Source organism: Oncorhynchus nerka, linkage group LG23 (genome assembly GCF_034236695.1).
Source record: "Oncorhynchus nerka isolate Pitt River linkage group LG23, Oner_Uvic_2.0, whole genome shotgun sequence".
Classification (NCBI taxonomy): Eukaryota; Metazoa; Chordata; class Actinopteri; order Salmoniformes; family Salmonidae; genus Oncorhynchus; species Oncorhynchus nerka.
In genome coordinates, this window is record NC_088418.1 from 21232323 (window position 1) to 21254402 (window position 22080).

The 22080-nt window shown below is 42.5% G+C and overlaps 1 protein-coding gene across 1 annotated transcript; it reads left to right on the forward strand.

Annotated features, from left to right (window-relative positions):
- Positions 1–12956: 12956 nt before the first annotated feature.
- Positions 12957–20437, forward strand: LOC115106456 (sclerostin-like). The gene is made up of 2 exons (XM_029629221.2): positions 12957–13404; positions 16751–20437. The coding sequence occupies exons 1-2, from the start codon at positions 13086–13088 to the stop codon at positions 17170–17172; spliced, it is 741 nt and encodes a 246-aa protein (XP_029485081.1). The 5' UTR covers positions 12957–13085; the 3' UTR covers positions 17173–20437.
- The last annotated feature ends 1643 nt before the right edge of the window (positions 20438–22080 follow it).

A 22080-nucleotide genomic window follows, 5' to 3' on the forward strand; every position in this document is an offset into this window, starting at 1 on the left:
GAGCCTCCATATATAAAATAAGTTAGAATTTTTTATGTAGGTATTCAAGAATTCGCTTGAATAGGAGGTAGGGGTTCGGCGGGTATAGGACATATCCAAATATTGGTCTAGCACACAGTTAAGGTCCCCTCCAATGACCAGGTTAGTATGGGAGATATCTGGAATCAGGGCAAGGACTCTTTTGAAAAAAGAGGGGTTATCAAATTTTGGCCCATAGATATTTAGTAGAGTTACTGAAGTAGAGTGGATTTCTCTCATTACGATCACATAACGACCCTCTTTATCCGTGGTTTTATGTAGAAAGGGAATTCCTTTCCGTACCAGAATTGCTGTGCCTCTCGTTTTAGCAAATAAGTTAGAGTGATACACTTCCCCCACACCCCTACAATTAAGTCTGCTATGAGAGTTATTTTTCAGATGGGTTTCTTGCAAAAAATATAATATCCGACGAGAGTGCTTTCAAGTGGGCTAGGACCTTGCCTCTATTAATTGGTTCATTTAAACCCTTGACATTCCAGGAAGTGAATGTAAGTTTCGTTTGTAGTTCCTATGGTGGCCTGCATAACATGTAACTTGATAAAAAGGATAAGAAAGCGCACCAAACTATCACGATCAGCATATGTAGCACCTACACCCGAGCAGTATCCAACCAACCCCTCCCACCCTGCAAGCACCTTTACTTCCCATAAAACAAGTCAAAATGAGGCTCAGTAGTGTCTGTGGCCTCCACGTGCCTATATGACCTCCCTACAACGCCTGGGCATGCTCCTGATGAGGTGGCGGATGGTCTCCTGAGGGATCTCCTCCCAGACCTGGACTAAACCAACTCCTGGACAGTCTGTGGTGCAACGTGGCATTGGTGGATGGAGCGAGACATGATGTCCCAGATGTGCTCAATTGGATTCAGGTCTGGGGCGGGCGGGCCAGTCCATAGCATCAATGCCTTCCTCTTGCAGGAACTGCTGACACACTCCAGCCACATGAGGTCTAGCATTGTCTTGCATTAGGAGGAACCCAGGGCCAACCGCACCAGCATATGGTCTCACAAGAGGTCTGAGGATCTCATCACGGCACGTAATGGCAGTCAGGCTACCTCTGGCGAGCACATGGAGAGCTGTGCGGCCCCCCAAAGAAATGCCACCCCACACCATGACTGACCCACCGCCAAACCGGTCATGCTGGAGGATGTTGCAGAACGTTCTCCACGGCGTCTCCAGACTCTGTCACGTCTGTCACATGTGCTCAGTGTGAACCTGCTTTCATCTGTGAAGAGCACAGGGCACCAGTGGTGAATTTGCCAATCTTGGTGTTCTCTGGCAAATGCCAAACGTCCTGCACGGTGTTGGGCTGTAAGCACAACCCCCACCTGTGGACGTCGGGCCCTCATACCAACCTCATGGAGTCTGTTTCTGACCGTTTGAGCAGACACATGCACATTTGTGGCCTGCTGGAGGTCATTTTGCAGGGCTCTGGCAGTGCTCCTCCTGCTCCTCCTTGCACAAAGGCGGAGGTAGCGGTCCTGCTGCTGGGTTGTTGCCCTCCTACGGCCTCCTCCACGTCTCCTGATGTACTGGCCTGTCTCCTGGTAGCGCCTCCATGCTCTGGAGACTACGTTGACAGACACAGCAAACCTTCTTGCCACAGCTCGCATTGATGTCCCATCCTGGATGAGCTGCACTACCTGAGCCACTTGTGTGGGTTGTAGACTCCGTCTCATGCTACCACTAGAGTGAAAGCACTGCCAGCATTCAAAAGTGACCAAAACATCAGCCAGGAGGCATGGGAACTGAGAAGTGGCCTGTGGTCACCACCTGCAGAACCACTCCTTTTATTGGGGGTGTCTTGCTAATTGCCTATAATTTCCACCTGTTGTCTATTCCATTTGCACAACAGCATGTGACATTTATTGTCAATCAGTGTTGCTTCCTAAGTGGACAGTTTGATTTCACAGAAGTGTGATTGACTTTGAGTTACATTGTGTTGTTTAAGTGTTCCCTTTATTTTTTTGAGCAGTGTATATATATATATATATATATATATATACATACATACATACATACTGTACATACATACATACATACATACACACCCACAAAAAAATGCATATATCAAAATATATATTTAAAAAAAAAATATATATATATATATGTATGGATGCACATACACACACATACATATGCACATGTACACATACAAACATTCATACACCAGAATAACAATCTACACTGATTTAAAATATACACATACATAATACTAAAATGCTAAGAGAAAATAATAATAAAGTACAAATAATAATTATATGGACGCACACCTACACAGACACAAGCACTACAGAGGGCTGGTGGGACTCTAGTCGGGAGAGCGGCCCACGGCTAGACAAAGGCAGAACGGCACAAAACATCAACTTGCTAACCAGGTGTCTGCGTCTGCCCCTTCCCAACCATCACCCCCAGTCCCCTGCAAGCAATAAGTAAATGGTATGGTAATAAGAATAATGTAAGGATTGAAAAATAAATAACGAAACAAAACAAAAATTCTTAGTCTTGCAGGGAAGAGCAAGGCTGGGCGACGATGGAGTTTGTAGAGTTTGGTCATGACATCTCTGTAGCCGGCGCGGTGCTTTGCCACATCGGGCGCATAATCCTCATAAAACACGGAATGGGTGCCCTTTATGTGACAGGTTGCCCCTCATTCGAGCTTCACGCAGTGACAACAGATGATTACTGGGCGAGGACTTTGGCCTGGTCCAGGCACTGGGACAAGGGAGCGATATGCACGGCCCAGCTGGGGATCCGAAGCCAAAAGATCCGATCCCATTGCCTCCTTCAATAGCTTGACGAAGAAGTCGGTGGGGCGAGAGCACGCCTCCACCCCCTCTGCCAGACCAACAACACGAAGGTTATTACATCTGGATCGGCCCTCCAGGTTGACCACTTTCACAGAAAGCCTCTGCACACTATCCTGCATTGATGTGCAATAGCTTCTCTAACTCGTCGATCATACCAGCGTTGAATTCAGAAGCTTTCTCAAGGTCCACAATACTCTGGCCATGCGAAGCGACCGTTCGAATGATGCTCTCGATTTTGGTGTCCAGTTCAGCAATAGTAGCCTTGAGATCCTCAGCTATAGCAACACGTAGCTCCCCCAAAGCCCGGGTAAGTTCTGTAAGTGTCACGTTGTTGCCTGTTCCTTCCGCCATGTCTGTCTCGTTGTTTAGTGGGGAGTAGGCCTCCGCTGTGGATTTGATCGCTTATTACTCTGCATTTTCACATAGAAAGTTACAATCTTGTATTAGAAAGAAACATTTGTTGTAAAAAGTGCCATAAAGTAGGTTAAATTAGATTATTTCGCAAAAACGTTGCAGGAGCCTCTCACACACAGCTGTTCACTCCAACCTGCTAGCTCCGCTCGAGTATCTGTCTTTGAACATAAACCTCGGCTCATCTTTAAATATTGTTGTATCTTGTTGTTGTAGACCTTCATCTGCTACTGTTGGTTCACTGGATTGTATTTTTGAATTGATATCAGAGAATGTCAATTCTGAGTTTGTCCTGATGGGTGATCTGAATCAGGACTGGCTAACATCGAGCTCTGATCAACTCAAAATTCTATGCAATACTATAATCTCACTCAGATTGTCAACAGTGTAACTAGGTTGAATATAAAATATTGTCTGAAATCCTCTTTGATTGATGTGATTTTAACCAATAATCCTCATTGTTTTAATGTTTCTGGTATTTTTTCAAATGACAAGTGATCACTGTGCTATTGCCTGTGTCAAATTCCTAAGAAATCTCCACGTGTCATTACGAAAAGAAACTGGAAGAGGTTTGATATTCAATGTTTTTTACATGATGTATCTAGCATTGAATGGAATCGACTGGAATTAATCCCTGATGTTGAACTAGCCTTTTCTTACTTCCACAATGCATTCCAGGATGTATGCAATGGGCATGCCCCTTTAAAAAAATTCAGGATTAAGGGCAGAGAGAACCCTTGTTTTACTAAGGAACTTACAAAAATCACAAGGGAACGAAATGCTATGTGGGCTCAAGCAAGAGGGACTGATTTGACAGATGATTGGATGGCTTTTAAACGTCTTCGAAATATGGGTGTGACTATGATCCGTAAATTGAAAGCAGACCTGAAATCTACTTCACATAATTTAAATAATCCATCCAAATTCTGGCAAGTAGTGAAAAGTTTGGAGTGCAAAAAAGATACACAGCTTCCCAAACAATTGTTGGTCGACACACAGATTGTAACTGAGAGAACCTCCATTCAGAAAGCCTTGAATCTGCATTTTTTAGATGCAGGCAGTTTATTTGAAAAGGTCAAAGGTATAATTGAGCCCCCAATGAATTTACCTGACACCCCTGTGCACTCCTTCACCAGGTTCTCCTTTTCATCCTTCTCTGTTTCAGAAGTGTGTAAAGTCCTGAAAGAAATTGATGGGAAAAAATCCCCTAGCCCTGATGAACTAGACCCCCGCTTCCTGCACCTAGCTGTAGACATCATTGCTCCCCCTTAACATGTATTTTTAACCTCACGCTTGATGTTAAGGAAATTCACAAGTTATGGAAATCTTCTTTTGTACTGCCTCTCCTGAATGGTGGAGATCCTTCGCTACTTGACAACTATCAAAATTGTCTGTACTGGAGTCCTTAGTTAATAGGCAGCTAAAGGCCTACTTCCAAGAAAACAACATCTTAAATAGAATGCAATCAGGTTCTAGGTCTGGCAACAGCACTGTTTCAGCAGCATTGAAGGTTTTAATTGACATCCACTGTGCTCTTGATAAGAAGTTACATTGTTTGTCTGTCTTTATTGATTTGTCGAAGGCTTTTGACACCGTGGACCATACTGTGTTAGTGCAAAGGTTAAAATGTTGTGGAATTACTGGTCATGCTCTAGATTGGTTTTTAAATGACCTATCAAATCATACACAATGAGTAATGACGGATGGTTGTAAATCTGATTCCATAGATGTGTGCTCAGGTGTTCCTCAAGGTTCTATTTTGTGCCCACTGTTGTTCATTTTGTATATCAACATTGGGGATCTTATTGAAACAGAGGATGTTAATTTTTTGCAGATGATACTGTTCTTTATTAAAGTGGTAGTAGTTTATCTTTAGCTTTTGACAATGCCCAAATAGCATTTAACATCATACAACATAATCTGTATGATTTAAAGCTGGTTCTAAATTCGGGTAAAACAAAATGCATGATATTTTCAAATGCCAGGCATGTTACTAATTATGTCATTGCTACATTGGCTGGACATACTATAGAGCAAGTTAAAGTGTACAAATATTTGGGTGTGTGGGTTGATGATAAGCTGAGCTTCACTGTGCATGTGGAGAACTTGTTAAGGAAGTTCAAACTGAGAATAGGTTTTTATTACCGGCATAAGGCTTGTTTTTCTTTTGAGGCCAGGAAGGAGCTGGTACGATGTACATTACTGCCGGTTTTAGATTTTAGTGATGTTTTATATACGCAGGCCTCAACCACTACCCTGAGAGCACTTGATTCAGTGTATCATACAGCACTCAGGTTCATTACACATCATTATGATCTCTAAAAAGTTGTTGGCTGGTCGTCATTGACCTTTCATAGGCTTAAACACTGGTATACACTGATTTATAAGGCCATTTTGGGTAAAATGCCATTTTATCTCTGTTCTTTTTAGTCAGGTTGGTAAATAAATATAAATTACGGTCCCATTCTCCTTTTCTAACAGTACCAAATATTAGAACAGGTCGTGGTAAAAATAGTTTTAGTTACTTAGCTCCGTGGTCCTGGAATTCTATCCTGAACATTTAAAAATGTGATGATCTAGTTGTTGGTGGAGTATAAACACTTGATCGATGTATATATTATAGAAGAGTGTAATTGTCTTTAGGACAGGTGTTTTTAGTCAAGATTTTTGTGTTTTTTACGTAAAATGTTTTTGTTGTACTGTATGTGTGTTTATAGTTTTGTTTAATGTTGTGTAAGTTGTTTTGTCTGAAACGTTGTTCCCCCTGCTGCTATTGGACCAGGTATCTCTTGGAAAAGAGATGTTATCTCAATGAGAAAAACCTGTATAAATAAAGGTAAAAAATAAATAAATAAAAACTTGTCAATAATCAACTGACTGGCTTTCTTGATGTCTATAGTATTCTCTCTGGTATGCAATCGGGTTTCTGCTCAGTTTATGGATGTGTCACTGCAATCTTAAAGGTCCTCAATGATGTCACCATTGCCCTTGATTCTAAGCAACGTTGTGCTGCTATTTTTATTGACTTGGCCTAAGCTTTTGACACGGTAGACCATTCCATTCTTGTGGGCCGGCTAAGGAGTATTGGTATCTCTGAGGGGTCTTTGGCCTGGTTTGCTAACTACCTCTCTCAAAGAGTGCAGTGTATAAAGTCAGAACATCTGCTTTCTCAGCCACTGCCTGTTACCACGGGAGTACCCCAAGGCTCAATCCTAGGCCCTACGCTCTTCTCAATTTACATCAACCACATAGCTCAGGCAGTAGGAAGCTCTCTCATCCATTTATATACAGATGATACAGTCTTATACTCAGCTGGCCCCTCCCCGAATGTTGTGTTAAATGCTCTACCACGAAGCATTTTTAGTGTCCAAGAAGCTTTCTCTACCCTTAACCTTGTTCTGAACACCTCCAAAAAAAAGGTAATGTGGTTTGGTAAGAAGAATGCCCCTCCTCCCACAGGTGCTATTACTACCTCTGAGGGTTTAGAGCTTGAGGTAGTCACCTCGTACAAGTACTTGGGAGTATGGCTAGAAGGTTACATCTAGACTTGGTTTCCTCTATTGTAATCGCTCCTCTTTCACCCCAGCTGCCAAACTAACCCTGATTCAGATGACCATCCTACCCATGCTAGATTACGGAGACATCATTTATAGATTGACAGGTAAGGGTGCTCTCAAGCGGCTAGATGTTCTTTACCATTCGGCAATCAGATTTCCCACCTTATAGGACACATCACTGCACTCTATACTCTACACTATGTAAACTGGTCATCTCTGTACACCCGTCGCAAGACCCACTGGTTGATGCTTATTTATAAAAACCTTTTAGGCCTCACTCCCCCCTATCTGAGATATCTACTGCAGCCCTCATCCTCCACATACAACACCCGTTCTGCCAGTCACATTCTGTTAAAGTCCCCAAAGCACACACATCCCTTGGTCGCTCGTTTTTACATTTCGCTGCAGCTAACGACTGGAACGAGCTGAAACACACTAAAACTAGACAGTTTTATCTCCATCTCTTCGTTCAAAGACTCAATCATGGACAGCCATACTGACAGTTGTGGCTGCTTTGCATCATATATTGTTGTCTCTACCTTCTTGCCCTTTGTGCTGTTGTCTGTGCCCAATAATGTTTGTACCATGCTTGCCTTTTGGTAGGCCGTCAATTGTAAAAAAAATAATTTGTTCTTAAATGACTTGCCTAGTTAAAAAAAGTTCAACAAAATCTAATAAAAATAACAATTCTTAAATGGAAGAAGTTTGGAACCACCAAGACTCTTTCTAGAGCTGGCTGCTCGGCCAAACTGAGCAATCGGGGGAGAAGGGCCTTGGTCAGGGAGGTGACCAAGAACCCAATGGTCACTCTGAGAGAGCTCCAGAGTTCCTCTGTGGAGATGGGAGAACCTTCCAGAAGGACAACCATCTGTGCAGCACTCAACCAATGAGGCCTTTATGGTAGAGTGGCCAGACGGAATCCACTCTTCAGTAAAAGGCACATGACATCCCGCTTAGAGTTTTCCTTTAACTAGGCAAGGCAGTTAAGAACAAATTCTTATTTGCAATGACGGCCTACAATGGCCAAACCCGGATGATGCCTGACCAATTGTGCTCCGCCCTATGGGACTCCCAATCACGGCCGGTTGTGATACAACAGAAACAAGATTATCTGGTCTGATGAAACCAAGATTGAACTGGCCTGAATGCCAAGTGTCACGGCTGGAGGAAAACTGGCGCCATCCCTGGAGAGACCTGAATATAGCTGTGCAGTACCGCTTCCCATCCAACGTGATAGATCTTGAGAGGATCTGCAGAGAAGAATGGGAGAAGCCCCCCAAATACAGGTGTGCCAAGCTTGTAGCGTCATACCCAAGAAGGCTGTAATCGCTGCCAAAGGTGCTTCAACAAAGTACTGAGTAATGGGTCACAAATACTTATGCTAATGTATTATTTCAGTTTGAATTGTTTTATACATTGGCGAACATTTCTGAAATCCTGGTTTTGCTTTGTCGTTATGGGGTATTATATGAAAAATATATATCTTTAATCAATTTTACAATAAGGCTGTAACGTAACAAAATGTTGAAGAAGTCAAGGGGTCTGAATACTTTCTGAATACACTGTATACCATAGTATACTATAGTATTTTTTTTATGTTGGCACACACACACACAGCGAGAGAGGGCTCCATTAACAAACCATATGGCCACAATCCCACAAGCAGACCTCCTCTCCGCCTGGCCCAGCAGGGCTTCACATGCAGCGATCCAGTCAGCCCCGTTGGAGCTTCCCATTCTAAGAGGTTAAATAAACATTGTGCACATAATTTATTGCCGATGTATAATACAGTCTTGTAAACCTACAAGGTTTTTCATCTAATGAATAACATCGACAGTGAACATCAAATGGCAAACATAGGTCACGGAGAAGACTGACAATGCCAAACCAATTAAGTGGGAATTTCAAGGCATGGGAAACAACAGAGTTGTTTGTCTGTTGAATCTCTTGTTGGCAATCCTGGCTTCCATTTGATAAAAGCGTTTCAAAAGTAGCAATCTGGATTATAACAAAGCGGAGCAGCGACCAACGACAATGAGGAGAAACATACCGGCCTGAACAGAAAGAAAGGGGGTGGGGGTAGAAGTTGATATTGGACGATTTAAAAAAAAAAAGAAACCCCAGCTCTCCTCCAAAATATCCCATCGGAGATTTCTCTTACTGGAGTGAGCTGTGTGTATTTGGTGACAGGTCATTCAGGGAGAGCAAAAAACTACCTACAATTACAGCGTGTTCCTTTGCATAGAGGACAATCTACTGCTATGTGAGAGCTCGTAAAATGAGACGGCAAAACCTTCAGATTAGGAGGGGATCATTTCCAGGGTAAGAACATGGGCAGCTAAGAATAGCACCTGCGGCATGCGGCGTGGTGAGCAGCATGCTGGGTAGCGCGGCTGGTTAGCACATGGCTTATGGTGGCCTGTGAGGCCTGTCCAGGCTCCCCAGTCAAGTGCAGCCAAGGTTCCCACAGTTCCCACCACAAGGCTCATGTGTACGGAGCGGATTTAGATGATGAAGGCTCTGTTTGGAACGCACTGGTTACAACAGATGAAGGAAGCTATGTTCTCCTGCTGGTGTCTACTTAGCCTGGTTCGCCAGGGCTTGAAATGACACTAGCGTCTACCTACGTGAATAGACGGGTTGGTTGTTGTACAATGAGCACTATGTGTCTCTCAAAAATCGTTACAGTTGGTTGGCTAGCTAGCGTATTTTTGCCGTAATTAGCATTAACATGAAATCTGTCAAAACATCTCAAAACAATACATGGTATCAAGAACAAGACCAATCTTACTGAAACGATCCACCTACGATTCCCCACATGGCAGATTCTTATCATTGATGCCCGCTATCTGACCATTCATAATCATAACAAAGCACGGCTTGAGGCCACATCGATGCGTGCACATAATTTCCCTCACATTGTTAGCCATCCTTTCTATTGAGAGCATTAGGTTTGAGACCTATGTTTTAGAACAGAGGATGGAGCTGGGAGATAAACTGCATGCTAACCTCAGGTGTTTCTTCATATTTCCGATTCGTTCACACAAACCATACAGAGAGGTGGGTGGTGTAAAGATCAACAATTCCAGTCCTGTCAACGACAAATGTTTGAAATTCAGGCTTCACTTTTCATATTGCTGAGGATTTTCACGCAGTTAGTTTGGCTTCAGCTATAGAGTTGAGGCACAGTGAAAGTCAATAACCTGAAAGCCTTTCCTGAAATGGAAACATCTTCTGTTCTGTGGAGAGTGTTACTTTATGGCCCGAACCAGGCAACATTATACGTTGATAAATCTTCTCATTGTGTGACAATGTGCAGATACGGTTTAGGATGAATTGTGTGTATATGCACGGATGATAAATCATTTGCCTGGATTGTTGGAAAGTGAAGCAGTTGCACTCCTGCCCTGCAAGATATACACTGATACAATGCAGAACCCCTGCCAATAATGCAGTGCTTTTAAACATGTCCAGGGTGTACTTCCATGGATTGATAACGTCATCTTTCCCAAGTAGCTTCGCTCATGCACACTGTTCCATTTTTCCATGTATCCAATACCTCCTCTCCAAATCCCATAGCAACTGTAGGCAGATTCCTACGACATCTCTTATAATTTGTGGTTATCAGGATCCCTCCATTTAATTGAGCTAATGTTAGATTTAGTGCATTCTTCTTGTCTCTTGAGTTGCTTGGAAACTCAACACAGTACTGTGCAGTTGTCATGTGTGAAGAGAGGGACATGAACGAATGGTGACAGTATATAATTAAGCAATAAGGCACGATGGGGTGTGGTATATGGCCAATATACCACGGCTACGGGCTGTTCTTATGCACGACAACGCGGATTCCTGGATACAGCCCTATACCACAAACCCCCGAGGTGCCTTATTGCTATTATAAACTGGTTATCAGTGTAATTAGAGCAGTAAATATAAATGTTTTGTCATACCCGTGGTATACGGTTTGATATACCACGGCTGTCAGCCAATCAGCATCCAGGGCTCAAACCACCCTGTTTATAATGTTTCATAGCCTGCATGAATTGTATCTTTTCCAGGTTACACTCTATATGACCCTGTCTACAAATAAAACGCATACTATGTAAGCAGGGGGTATACAGAGTGTATACACTGTGTATTTAGGGGGAGATACCAGACATCTGAAGCATTCTGTTGATACTCTGCATAACTACAGACAACACATTATTGACTGACTTATTAAACAATAACGAAATGTGTCAACAATTCAGAATTTGGGCAAGCATAATTGCAAAACAGACCATTTTACCATTTCACATACTATTTACCATCATTGTCACCCAACAGTATACCCCATCTGAAATCAACATCTATTTCAAACCTGTGTGTTCAAGTAGTTAGCATCCTCGTCAGATGAATCACTGTTTCCCAACTCCCAGTCCTCCAATCCCGAGGAGCTAAATGCTTTGTTTATGTGGCTCAGACATTGTGTTTGTTCATCTCCTATAAAATTAAATGTCCAACCATCCCTTTACGCTGCTGGCGGCCCTTACACAATCTGGAGAGCATCTGATTGTTATTCAGGGCCTTGACTGTTATTATGATGAAGCAGTAAAAAAAGTGCTGGAGCCCGGGTGCTCTATTCAGAAAACCAAAAACAGGAGGACTGTGAGCGACAGGGAGGGAAGGTAGTAATCAGAGCTGGCGCTGTGGTGGACACGGGACCATTCTCTACCAGGGGGATGACAGGAGCACAGACATGGAGAAACACAGACGGAGTCTTATAGGGAGAGCTGTGTCCAGTCCACTAACCCACTGTGTCAAAGCCAGGAGCCCACAAGCAAAGCAGGTTGATCTCTCTTTGTGACAGGTTCTAGGCTGGTTGTTTATTGTGGCTCCTGGGGTGGCTGAAATAGAGAAAGGAACATTGCAACATAATTAAATCATCCTTATCCTTGATTATTATTGGCATGGTTTTGAAGCCTGTTGGCTTGCTCCATAAATTTCAACTCTGGTGTTAGGTTTCAACTGACTGGGCACACACTGGTTGAATCAACGTTGTTTCCAAGTCACTTCAATTAAATCATGTCGAACTAACTAACTTGGAATAGACATTGAATTGATGTCTGTGCCCAGTGGGAATACGCCTAAAGGTAGAAGGAAACCATCAAACATCTCATTACGACCAAAGCTCAGTTCCCAAAATGAATGACAGGTAACAATGTATCATGAACAGTACTATTTTTTCCAGAATGTGAGTGTGTTCATGCAGCGCACTGGGCACGTCCGCTGCATCCTCCTCAAAATAACTCCAATAGGAGAACATGTCATGTTGATCAGAGCCCCGTCAAAATCCTATCTATTTCCACTGAACAGTTTATTTGTTTATTATCCCTCAAGAGGGCAGCATTTGTACAATGGAGCCTCCATCTATCAGCACTTCCAATCGAAAGACGGTGATTTCAAGGATGCCAAGAGTTTGCTGGAACCCTCTTTTCCGTCCAAATCATTTTATTAAAACCAGAGCACCAGACACTAGATACAGGATGGGACCTGTCATTTTCAGTGGATCAAAGAATCAGGAAGAAAATGGTGATAATGTGTTATGAGTTGTCTGAAGAAGAATGGCGTTACATTTCTAGATCCTTTTTCAAGAGGTCTATGACTGTGCAATAAATGTTTGGTCAATAGTGTACACGAATTCCAAAGTAGATGCACGAGCCTACAATAAACAACAAAATACATGTAATAAAACAAAGGAGTAATATTACAAATAGACTGCTGCGACCTGTCAAAATGTACGCATTTCACAATTTTGCTATTATTTCTTACCCTATTATTCATGTTTTTTTAATGATTATGTTTTACTTATAATTGTTTAAACAAAATTGCGCGAGCTATCAAAAGTTGTCTATGATGGAGAGGGAAGCAGCCTAGCCATGGAACGTCACTCTATCGCCTTCCCGACTGCGCCCTGCATCACTTTCCAAACAGAACACTTAAAAACAACTTGAATACTTTTGAGACACATAGTGCGTTAATCACGAAGGAAAAAAAGCTGCGTTACAGGAACTCAAAGAGACCAGAGACGGAGGTGGATGCGCTATCTCCCTAAAACCAACGTACCCAAACCCGTGCGCACCTCTCCTTGCGAGCGCCCATTGCACCTCCCCACCATTTTTTTAAATAAATGAATTTGACTGGGTCTGGACCCCTCCCACTTTGTGTATGCTCTTAATTGTCAGTTTTGACGAAAGCTTGGGTATTTAAATAGCGTCAACGTCTCTTGTATGGGTGGAATTGGTGAAGTTGTTACAGAGCGCATCTTACCCGACGTTTTTCACCCGCTCTACCGCGGATCGATAAGCATGCAGGTGTCTCTCGCGCTCCTCGTCTCCAGCACGGGGCTGCTGCTGCTACAGGGATGTTGTACGGTCGTGCAAGGATGGAGGGTACTAAAAAACGATGCTACAGAAATAATACCAGAATATACTGAGAACGCACAGCCTCCCGAGCAACCAATACTACAGGCTTCTAATAATAACAGTAATACAATGAATCGACCAAAACACGGGGGAAGAAGATCATCAGCAAACAGAGCCTCTTATAGTGAGTATTTATTTTTGAACGTTATCTGGTAGCCTGCATAGATATTATGACTAGAGGATTACATGTCCATATTCGGGGCGCATTATGATTAGGACTACTTGTAATCATAACTCGCATTACTTGTAAAAAATGTAAACCATCCGTACAATGTGAGGTTGGTCTTCAGAAAGGATGAAACTGTATGGATAATCTTTAATCAATTTCATTGAATAATTTCATATTGTTTAATCAATCTAATAATATTTCATTTGAATTTTACTGTAACACTTTGTTTGAATAAGTGGTACTTGTATAAAATCTAAACGTTTAAAATAAACAGCTCGGGATGGTGCTAATATCTCATGGAGATCTATGAACAGCTGTACTGTACTCGTGCGAAATATGAGCAATCACTTGGTGAAAAAAGAGCGCTTTCAATTTAAGGTTAACCGAGGCGTTTTAACAGTATCTATTAATGTGTCATGTTAGATTGACGTTATGTTCTCAAGCACATAGCTTTTGGACAGTCTGAACTGTTCAAAAAACGCACACTCACCACACATGTCATTTCCCAGCATAGTTTGTCGTCCTTTACGCACGAGTTAATTCGTTTCCGTCCATTTGTAAGACCACACACGTCCTTTTAATCTTAAAACATGCAAGGTATCGATTAAATTTTCAATGTATGGTCACTCTATAACCCGGGGAATGATACCTCACCTGTGTGGCTTATGTGGATCATTATGTCAAAGAAACCCTCCAAAGACCACCCAGAACATCCCAATCATTTTTCATTTCATTCCTAAAAGTGCCGAAAAGTGCTACTTTTCTATATAGATTAGTCAATATCAAATCATGGATAAAGCTTAAGAAACTCCAGTGGCCATTTTTAATTGCCGCTTTCCCTGTTGATGCTTGACAATGGTGTTTAGACTGGAACAGCTGTACTGTTGAATGGGGGAAACAGTGTTGCGGTTAAATGAATGCAACGCAAAGGCTGAGAGAGCAACATGTTCATTTATATGCCTGTGGTTTTCTCCTCACACAATCGGAAGAGGTGGAATTACAAAAGATCATGGTTTTCACTCTATCCTCCATGCTATTTTCCTCTCTTTCATACAATTAGTCAAGGTCTGCCTATGCCATAGCTATTTAATCGCAACAACATGTGTTCAAAAAGAAAACGCCAGGGTTTCTGTTCTTATGGGATTTCTTCAGGGTATTTAGAAATTGCTGGTTAAATTCAACACGGTGCTGGAGAATGACTCCCACCTGTAGCCAGTAAAGGATATGCTGTAGTCATGCTGATTTGTACAGAGGAAATATCTCTGAATAGCCTCTCATGGATTCAAGATGCACAATGTTATTCTGTCCCAGTTTCTCCCAGTCTCATCATTTCAAATCTAATAGAGACTGTACGTAGAGTATAAATGACAAACCTTGCCCCCCGGGGATCTAAATTACTGTAATGAACAATGAGATACATTTGACATAATACTTGAAAACCTCTTAAACAACAAACAGCTTCAGAGTGGGTTTGGAAGAAAATGCACATTTCTAAATCTCTTCTTATACTGAGCAATATCCATCGGGAGAGAGAGAGAGAGAGAGAGAGAGAGAGAGAGAGAGAGAGAGAGAGAGAGAGAGAGAGAGAGAGAGAGAGAGAGAGAGAGAGAGAGAGAGTGAAACAATCATCTATTCAGTAGTCATTTGAAACATATTCAAGTGATTCGCCTTATGAAGATGGAAACTTGTTTGCCACAATGCTAAAAAAAACAACCACATATTTAAAACTGGTTATCAGAATGTGTTGTTAAATGGCTACAACTTGATGAATGTTTGAAGTGTGATTGTATGATTGCTTAGTAAAAAGTTATTGTTTACCTTTTGTATTTCTAAATAGATCATGTCTATTTGTTCAGTCCGCTGCCCACCACAGATTATATTCAGCCCACTAAGCCCAAAAGTTTGAGCACCCCTGATCTAATGAGTCATATCATATGTGATAAGGGTCTTCCTCATATCTGCCTCCCTCTGGGAGGACCATATCTTCCCGTGACTCTTTCCATGGTCCCAGTGGGGTCATGGAGGCAGAGAGGGTCTGTCTGGCTGCCCCTCCAGTCACTCCCTGGTCCCTGTGCTCAGCAGTCGGTACTCTGAGAGAGACCTGAGACCAGAGCAGAGCACTTGTGCTGTGGCCTCCCGAGCAGCCGAGACACAAAAACACCAGATCAGGGTCATGGAGGCAGAGAGGGTCTGTCTGACTGCCCCTCCAGTCACTCCCTGGTCCCTGTGCTCAGCAGTCGGTACTCTGAGAGAGACCTGAGACCAGAGCAGAGCACTTGTGCTGTGGCCTCCCGAGCAGCCGAGACACAAAAACACCAGATCAGGTTCTCTGAATGAAGCAAAGGAAGTCATCCTTCCATAAATCCTTTGTTCTCCTTTTCGCAAAAGGAAAAACTACAAAAGAAAAACAGATCCCTCTCGGAGTGTATAGTTTCCTTACCGACATGTCCTCTGATATTCTGCACGCCACTTGTAAAGAGAGAGAACAATAACTAATGCATAAGGCTGTTGAGAAAAGGCCATGGCCAAAATATTGAATTACCAGTCATGCACTGAATATACTCTCTTAGTTTAGCTTTTTTCCAATTGTCAAATTGTTCGTTTTGGAATTAAAATACTTGTACAGCAAGCATTTAGACTGTTTCCAATCTTCACATCCTTTACGGAGGGCCTGCATTGTGTATGGCAGCTTTGGTTCCGACTTAAATCTCCATTATGTTTGATTGAGCTGTTTAATAGCACTCTGTTCTGGGTTTGCTATCAGCTGATTGCTGCCAGCTGTAATTCCACATCCAACCTTATTTTCAGGCAACAGTCATCATCAGATCATGCATCAACGTTAGTGTTGAGTTTAACTCATTTCCCACCTTATACTGAGCCCTTCCACCAAACAAATCTGACAGTATTCATTTTGAATTGGATTTGTACATGTTCAATAATTTAAAAAAAAGGGCACTCTGTTGAGATTAAAAATAGCTGAATGGTGAAACAGAAGGAAGAGTTTATGAACATTTTAGATTATTTAAAATCTGCCTCATATTCCATTTCCCAGCCCAGCTCCACGCACGCAAACTAACCAAATTCTTAGAATAAACGAATAACAGTATATGAACAATTGAACCATGCGTTTTTGACACAGGCACATTTTTGACATATTCAGCACACGGAGACACAACTGTATAGCTCTCTGCTCTTGAATAGTTAAATGGAAGATTTCCCTCGAGTCGTATCGTCTTCAAAGTGTTTGATTTGGAGCGATGCCACAGAGTGTGTAAACCTCATTTCCTCCTCTTCACCCCAGGTGCCTCGGAGCTGAGCTGCAGGGAGCTGCGCTCCACCCGTTACATCACTGACGGCTCCTGCCGCAGTGCCAAGCCCGTCAAGGAGCTGGTGTGCTCGGGTCAATGCATGCCCGCCCACCTCCTACCCAACTCCATCGCGCGCGGCAAATGGTGGCGGAGCAGCGCCTCTGACTACCGCTGCATCCCGGCCCACTCCCGAACACAGCGGGTGCAGCTGCAGTGCCCCAACGGCAACTACCGGGCTTACAAAATCCGCGTGGTCACTTCCTGCAAGTGCAAACGCTATAGCCGCCACCACAACCAGTCAGAGGCCAAGGAGAGCTCCTCAGAGGCCAAGCCCAGACGCGACAAGAAACGCACCCGGCTGCCTGGGAGTCGGAACAAAAGCAACACACCGACACTGGTCAGCAATTCATACTGAGGATGCTCTTCCTTCCTTCGTACACGGACAGAGACCAAAGCAGTACACACGCACATGTTACACACACCCAACACGGCTCCTTCACTGGAAGAGGGAGAAGAAGAGCCTTTTCAACAAATAAAAGGATTTGTAAAGCTGTTTGTTGGACTGATTTGACACAAGTCTTTCTCACCAGAGAGGCACTATAGATTTTGCAGCCTATTTTACAAAATATTTCAGAACTTTTGATTTGCATGACCAAATGAGTCGACAGAATGCCAGGGAAGGCCATGTGACTGGTCAGGAAAGGTGGAACACTGCTAGGATGGGAGTGTACAGTATTATACATGTTCCGGTTCATAGCTGACTCAGACACTAAGAGTATCCACCTTCGCCACAGCAAGAGGTGAACCTAAACTCAAACCCCACCTGTCAAAACATCCACCGGGCAGGCTACATTGCCTGATAGGCCTATAGGGTTGAAAAGTGTGTCTGTGCTCTAACTGTGCTCTAGCGCCTCTATGGCTGGGTGTTCTGTACTGAGCAGCCTGTGGCAGCCCTGGGGCGTCCTGGCTATGAAGGTGGGCTGCTGACAGGCCCTGGCCTCGACCCCAGACCACGCAGCCTCCTGACAGCCCGGGGAGCACCGCACTCACCAGGAGCCCCCCCAGGGTCCTCCTTACTCTATAGCAGCCGTATAGGAGCTGTCAGTTAAGGCCCCTGGCCCAGTGGCCCTAGTGGCCCGTGATGGTGAAAGAGATAGGGGGAGAGAGAGGGGTGGGGAATGGTTGTGTCAGCACTCCAAGACCAGGGTGCCTGCGGTCAAACAGGTGACTGAGCATTCCAGTGACCCGTCTTAATGACTAAATGAGCCCATTCCTGTGTTTAAGATTTGAGTCATGAAAAGCCATTTCCTCTAACATGGCTAGTTCCTGTTTGCTGAAACCACACAGACACACACAAAGATCCTCATGTGTAGAGGAGGCTCCAGCAATTGTGCCTGTTGTTACCTTGAGGCACAGCATTCTATACTCATCTACACCCTGAATGGAGACTATTTGTTAGAAGCAAATAGCATTGGTAACCAACTAGCCGTATCCCTATTCTATTCATTGAGAACCTAGATGGTGAGGGAGAGAAAAAAAACACCACTTCTCTGACTATTAGCCCTACACTGTAAATAGCAATTAGTTCTGCTAACACTTTTTTTGGGGGGGTGGAAACCACCCAACTCAAACTATACTGTGTTCAATACTTAAAGTAATAAAGTGACATCATCACCCATATTGTTATATTTTTAAGTTGTAAATACTTAACTGTTTTGGGTTTTCTGAAATATGTGACACAAAATCGTATTATGCATTCTGAACTATAAAAATGGAAGTTATTTTAGCATGAATATTTGTTGTAAGGAACCTAAACATTTTGGGTCCCTTCTACGTACATTTTCAAGTGCACGTAGTAAGTAGTTCTGATTAGTAATTTTCAGCGGTCGTGTCTAACATTGTTTTATGTATTTGACAATTTGTCATTTTAACCCACCTTAGCAGCCATTGTTGAGCACAGTGCTCATTCCTCTAGCAGTAACTGGAGGTAGAGTTTTAAGCATGACAGGATTCTGCATTTGCCTCTGTCAATCAGAGTGACTGTTGATAGTGGCAATTTCTTGTCTCATTATTGAAAGTCTATTTTCCTGATGGTTTTGATACCTTTTTCCATAATCCGTTACACTTCACAGCACAGAAAACTGCTTAATACTATTTTAGAAATATACTTTTCTTTCTTCAAACATGCATACAACATTGTGTAAAAGTACTGTATCATAAAGTACTTTTTATTTTATTACCGACAATCCTATACAAACAGAGCCATGTGGCATTATTAGGTATTCATAACTTGCAAAAATACGTAACAATTCTATATCAGCACAAACACAGATAAATCAAGTGTTTTTTGCTCTAATATCCATGTCTACTACTTTATTATTTTAAGTAAAGATGTAAAACATCATTTTCATTTTACCTTTATTTAACCAGGCAAGTCAGTTAAGAACAAATTCTTATTTTCAATGATGGCCTAGGAACAGTGGGTTAACTGCCTGTTCAGGGGCAGAACGACAGATTTGTACCTTGTCAGCTCGGGGGTTTGAACTTGCAACCTTCCGGTTACAACACTCTAACCACTAGGCTACCCTACCAAGTAACAACAATTTGAGTAGTGTTTAATGTTAGATTGACTTTAAAATATGAAAGAATCATTACTTGTAATGTCTCAATATCTTCAGATTAGCAGAACACAAATAAATTAAGTTATATTTACTCAATAACTTAATATTTGTTAACAGTTCTTAAAAATATTAAGTGGCATATGAGTTAGTACCACTTCTAAAATTGTTGTTCTACTTACCGTTGGAAATGTTTGAATAGCCACTAATCAATTTCTTTAATGATTAAGACAGTTCATTTTTACAGTGCAATCTCTGAATAGAACTGACAAGAAAGATAGGAATGAGGTAAAAGACTGAAACTAAATCTGAATTGTTTTATATTGGCTGCTGCTATCCCACAGACAGACAGACAGACAGACAGACAGACAGACAGACAGACAGACAGACAGACAGGCAGGCAGGCAGGCAGGCAGGCAGGCAGGCAGACAGACAGACAGACAGACAGGCAGGCAGGCAGGCAGGCAGGCAGGCAGGCAGACAGACAGACAGACAGACAGACAGACAGACAGACAGACAGACAGACAGACAGACAGACAGACAGACAGACAGACAGACAGACAGACAGACAGACAGACAGACAGCCAGACAGACAGACAGACAGGAAAAGGTTCTGGATCCCCAATTTGCCCATGCTGACAAACCCATTCCCCTTTCTCATCCCTACTACAGTCTGACCTGTATTCAATTAAGAGTACTATGAACCTTTCAGCTTATTGTCCACATTCCGTTGTGCCATTCTCTCATAATACTTCCTTGTTTTGGTGTTCTAAACTGTACTGACAATGTTTGCTTCTTGTTCAATTGTGTGTTTGAAATAGCAACTGGAAGGGATTTTGTCATGTAAGCAGAGTTGTCCGTGTATAGCCTGATTGTACTTTAGAGACTCAAAGAAGGACTGCTACAAAGAATAAACTGCATATTTATATTTTATTTCTACATTTAAATTATTTATGCAACTTGTAGTAAATGATGAAGCCATTATTGTCACATAAAATAATAGTGACTTTCAGATAATAATGAAATACTGTACAGTACAAAAATAAAGTAGAGGCAGGTATATTTGAAAGAAGTGTGTTTGTTATCATTCTTCTCTGAATGGGCTGCTTTGACAAGACCTTTCTCTCCTCTGTCTTTACCTGCACACCAAGTGTATCTCTCATGTAAACAAATATCAGCAATTAGGAAGTTGAGGTTTAGCAGCTCTTTGGAATGTCTTGCCCGGCTCACAAAAGGAGAGGAAGAGGAATTCACGCGTGAGATGTTAGCGGCTCAGTCACAACAGCAACATTGCTTCGTTCACAGAGATGGATATGAGTCATAGCCGTCATTCAGCCTGTTCTTCTCTCACAGCCTCTCGCCTCCCTCAAGGCCCAAAGGTTCAGACATTGAAAGAGACTTTAAGTTCAAAACGCATCTTTCCTCACATTATCTTAGGACTTTGTGTATGCTGTATCTGGAGCACACTACAGTACTGCATTTATTCACTGACAACTTGGGCTTCCAGACAACTACCAAGACTTACTGTAGTCAGGCACTCCAGTGTACCAAATGAGGTGTTTATGACAGTTTTATCGACCAAAGCATTTCTGAATTATCATAGCTGGCACCTACTTTACTACAACACTTTGGATGACCAAACGAATGTGGAACTGTATTAAATAAAAAACAGAGAACCCACTGGAAACTATTTGTAAGTGAGTGCTTGTCATTACCCGTACCAATGACTAACAATTTATATTTCGTTTAACTGCATCAGGAACGGTAGAGATACTCTGAATGATCGGCTATGAAAAGCCAACTGACATTTACTCCTGAGGTGCTGACCTGTTGCACCCTCGACAACCACTGTGATTATTATTATTTGACCCTGCTGGTCACCTATGAACATTTGAACATCTTGGCCATGTTCTGTTATAATCTCCACCCGGCACAGCCAGAAGAGGACTGGCCACTCCTCGTAGCCTGGTTCCTCTCTAGGTTTCTTCCTAGGTTCTGGCCTTTCTAGGTAGTTTTTCCTAGCCACCGTGCTTCTACACCTGCATTGCTTGCTGTTTGGGGTTTTAGGGTGGGTTTCTGTACAGCACTTTGAGATATCAGCTGATGTATGAAGGGCTTTATAAATACATTTGATTTGATTTGATCATCCAAAACAGTCACTCATTATGTCATAATCAAGCCCCATCCAAGACAACAAGCCGTGCTTTTTCTCAAACTACTGGCATCCGACTAAGTTTTCCAGTAATTCAAGAACAGGTACTTAAGTGGACTACATGAGTAGTAGTACCTAAACAGACTGATGCTGCCCCGCGTTACTGCGTTCCGACAGGTTATTACTGCACAACGACCTAGCGTTGACCTCGGGAACATACAAGGGCCGTCAATGACGTTCTTAGCACCAGGTGCAGAAAGTCTATGGGGACCTCAGCTATTAAAAGCGAGAGTGCAATAGGCTTAGATTTGGACCCCACAAATCAACTTTAGTGGGTTCAGAGACAGTTCCTGATTGTTTCATTGTATGTATCGGCATAGGGAATATTTATAGAACTGACAGGATTTTAGAACCCCCTTTAAAATGACCACTGATTCCCATTTCCCAAACGTAACAAAATGCCTGATATTTATATAATAATGTGTGTTGTGAAGTATTGTACACTCTTGGAAAAAAGGGTTCCAAAAGGGTTCTTCTGTTGTCCCCATAGGAT